Source organism: Hipposideros armiger, unplaced genomic scaffold (assembly GCF_001890085.2).
Source record: "Hipposideros armiger isolate ML-2016 unplaced genomic scaffold, ASM189008v1 scaffold_1776, whole genome shotgun sequence".
NCBI lineage: Eukaryota > Metazoa > Chordata > Mammalia > Chiroptera > Hipposideridae > Hipposideros > Hipposideros armiger.
Window position 1 is genome coordinate 49948 of NW_017733126.1, and position 3771 is coordinate 53718.

The 3771-nt window shown below is 51.9% G+C and overlaps 2 protein-coding genes across 2 annotated transcripts in view; both read left to right on the plus strand.

Annotated features, from left to right (window-relative positions):
• LOC109378150 (uncharacterized) overlaps nucleotides 1-2513 on the plus strand; it is a gene marked incomplete at its 5' end in the record, with an annotated part of 51843 nt that extends 49330 nt beyond the window's left edge. Inside the window, one exon of the mRNA XM_019634611.1 lies at nucleotides 2188-2513. Within this exon, the coding sequence (XP_019490156.1) occupies nucleotides 2188-2513 (326 nt within the window). The remainder of the gene's footprint in view (nucleotides 1-2187) is intronic.
• LOC109378152 (SLAM family member 9-like) overlaps nucleotides 1-3771 on the plus strand; it is a 103010-nt gene that overhangs the window by 41134 nt on the left and 58105 nt on the right. The window lies entirely within an intron of this gene.

Consider the following 3771-nt stretch of genomic DNA (forward strand, 5'->3'; position numbering starts at 1 on the left):
ATATATATATATAATTAGACATTCTTTTGTTTTCTTCTGATACCACAGTCAATCACCTCACATAACACACTTTGGAGACCACTATTTTATCTAAAAGATAATCTTTTTCATGTTATTTTGAAATGCACAAAAAAACGTACCCAGAGGAACTATACCAAAATGTTTATGATTGATTAAAAATAAGCAGACAAATTTAATAGACATCTTTCTAAAGAAGACATTCAGACGGCCAACAGGTACATGAAAGATTCTCACCATCACTAATCATCAGGGAAATGCCAATCAAAGACACCTGAGATGCCACCGCACACCTGTTGGAATGCCTGTTATCCAAAAGACAAGAGACAATAAGTGTTGGTGAGGCTGTCGAGAAAGGGGACCTCTGTATACTGCGGGTGGGAATGTAAATTGGTGTGGCCACTATGGAAAATGGGGTGCAGGGGCCTCAAACAATTAAAAAAGAAATAGCATGTGACCCAGCAAATCTTCCTTTAGGTATGTGTCCGAAGGAAATGAAATCTCTCTCTCAAAAAGACACCATCACCCCATGTTCATTGCAACATTATTTACAATAGCAGGATGTGGAGGCAAACTAAGTGTCCATTCACAAGTGAGTGGGTAAAGAAAATGCATATATAGAGAGAGCATTGTCACCGTAAACTTTATGCAACATTTCACAAGCTTGACATGCGATCTTCCCTTTATGGAAGTAAAACAGTAAAATATGGCAAAAATGCAAAGTGTGGTCTTCCATCTTCAACTTGTTGAAAATCTCCAAAACTGAACCAAATGGCTCAAATTTTCTTTAGAATGCAGCTAGAACTGTCAGCTGTCAAATGGCACAGCAATAACATAGATGCAAATGAGTCAAGTGCTTCCAAAAATGAACTAGTGCCATCTGTGGCAAACAAGTGTCATGACTTTTCCAACAACGAGATAGATAGATCAGCAATAAAAAAATATCTTGTCTTTTGTGACAACATGCATGGACCTTGAGGGTCTTACGCTAAGTGAAGTAAGTCAGACAGAGAAACAAAAATATACGTGGCCACATACGTGGAATCTACAAAAGCTAAAGTCATAGATATAAGAGAGTAGAAGGGCGGTCACCAGGGATGGGGGTGCAGGATGTGGGGAGATGTTGGGCAGAGGGCACAAAGTCCACGGATAAGTTGAGCAAGTTCTGGGGACCTGTGTGTAACACAGTGATGATGATTAACAATACTCGCTGGGCACAGGGAACAAAGTCCACGGATAAGTTGAGCAAGTTCTGGGGACCTGTGTGTAACACAGTGACGATGATCAACAATACTCGCTGTATCAGGTGCATGAGAGAAGGTACACGTACTTGGAAACGCCAAGAAAAGCTGCAGTTCTCAACAGTGGCCACGAGGTGTCACCAGATTCCCCAGGCTGGTGCCAGGCGGGAAGCAGGGTCTCCAGTAACCACCTGAGGGCGCTGCCTCCTGCCTCCTCCGGGCCTTGACATCTGGGAAGCGGGCCAGGAGGGGCAGCGGTGGGGATAGTGGCTTTGCCAGCGTCAGAAGCTGGCATTCTGGGCACAGCCGGCAGTGGCCCCGACACGGGCAGCCTCAGCTGGGGCGGGGGCATCGGGAAAGCGTCCTGATGCAGAAGCTGGATCCGCAGGGCGGGGGAGGCAGGGGCGGCCGGCAGGCAGGGCGGACCAGCCAGTGGGTGGAGAAGCCAAGGCACCTGCAGAGCATGAGCCCCAACTGCTGGGAGCTGCCTGGACCTCGGGCCAGCTGCCTCGCCCAGGTGTGCTTAGTCCCTCCCCTGGAAAGTGGCATTGTCNAGCCGTCCCACGGGGCCTCAGTAGGAGACACAGAGCACGGCCCTGGCCTGGGCCATTCCTCCTGTGCCAGACTCTGCACCTCCCAGGAGACACCCCAACTTCTGAGAAATAATGGGCCTTGAGTAGGGGGCGTCTAGGCTTTATCTTTGGGGGAAGATTTTTAAGACTTGCTCAGTCTGGTGGAATCATATCAAGCTTCAGCCACTGCTCGGTCCTTATGATCACTTGCTGTGTATTTTGGCCAATTCTGTTTTACCTGGAAAGTTCTCTCACCTCCTAGAGGGAGGACGCCAGCGCGCGGTGAGACTGGGTGAGAACCTGCACTGTGGAGGCCCCTACCTGAGCCTTCTGTCTCCCCCTCCCCTCCACCACAGAGCCGGTGCCCCTCCCCCAGATCCTGGCCAAGTCACTGTCAGTCACAGCAGACTGGTGCAACGTCACCCTGGAGTGCAGAGCCGTGGGGGCCTCAGAGGACCTGAATGTGACCTGGTGGAGCAGTGACCTCCCCAGGAAGTGGCAGCAGACAGGGACCCTGGGACCAGGTTCCAGCATCTGGGCCCTGGCTGTGCGCCTGCCCCTGGACCAGGCCAACACCAGCCTCACCTGTAACGCCATCAACCAGGTGGACATGAAAACTGCCACCACCACCCTGGGGGACATCTGTGCCCACCGTGAGTATAACGTGTCCGTGGAAAGGTAGCACTGTGGTCCTTGCAGGCTGACTGCACACCTTCCACCTGGTCACACACACAGAGCGGCTGGGAGTCACACCCAACTTGTGTCTGCATTTAAATGTCTCTCACCGTCGTGCCCTCCTCTGCACCCTGGGCCCTGCTGACCCAGGAGGAAGCCTTCCTCCCACCCCCGCCATCACCCAGAGCCGTCTTCTGGACACAACCTAAATTTTATCATTTCCTGAGTCGTCTGTGGGATTGGTCTCCAGGGGCTCCCAGAGGGATTCCTTGAGGGGATGCCCCAACCCGTGTGTCTGACCTCATACCCCCCACACCCAACCCATCCCGATACATCTCGCCTTTGCAGACTGTGAGCTCCAGACTGTCTATGCCTCTTCCATCAGCCCTCCCACAGGAATCCTTCATTTCTTGACATATTTAATTGAAGATTTCCCTCAGGCACGGCTGACTTTGTGATCACGTGACCCATGCTGTCACACAGGGCCCCTCGCTCGGTTTCCAGCTCGGCCTTTAATGAAGTTGAACAAAGCGCTCCTGGTTCTTGTTTGCTCAGGGCCATGCAGCTGTCTTCCTTGTCCTGCCTCAGGTGACACCTCCCTCCAGGAGCAGTCCATGTCCCCCACACTGGTGGCAGTGCTGTCTCTGAGAATGGGTGTATGTCTTTTGTAGCCCAAACACCTTGTCCTCCTTTGGTTCCTTGTGCCAAGCAGGGCTTTTGGACAAGTTTGCTCACAGCCGGTGTTTCACCGAGTGAGTGACTCACCTGTGCCCCTGTGTGCAGCCTTGGCATTGAACCCATCCCCCACCCGCTGAGGGGTCTGACGTGTCAGCATCACGTAAAACCCATCACCTTCTCCTCCCACCACAATCTGATGTCCCCGGTGAATTTCAACTCTCAGCATGACCCACAAGACCCCCAATCATTCCTACTCTGTCCCTGTCCTGCTGGCCCCAGGGGTGCTGGCAACTCCCAAGGGCTTGCTTTCTCCAGGATTCCGCCCTTCCTGGAGTGTCATAACCACCCAAAGTGTCTGGGAAACTCCTACAACTCCCTCCAGACTCAGGTTACCCATTACCACATCCGGTATTTCCTGTCCTCCCTCCTGGGTGACTAGCTCCTCGGGGCAACACCATCCTTGTCATCTCTCTGTTTGTTTGTTTGTTTGTTTGTTTGTTTTGCTTTTTTTTTTAGCTGAGCCATCCTGCTACCTGTTGGCAGCTCAGCGGCTGCTCAGCTCGGGCTGGACTCGAACCGCTGTTGCT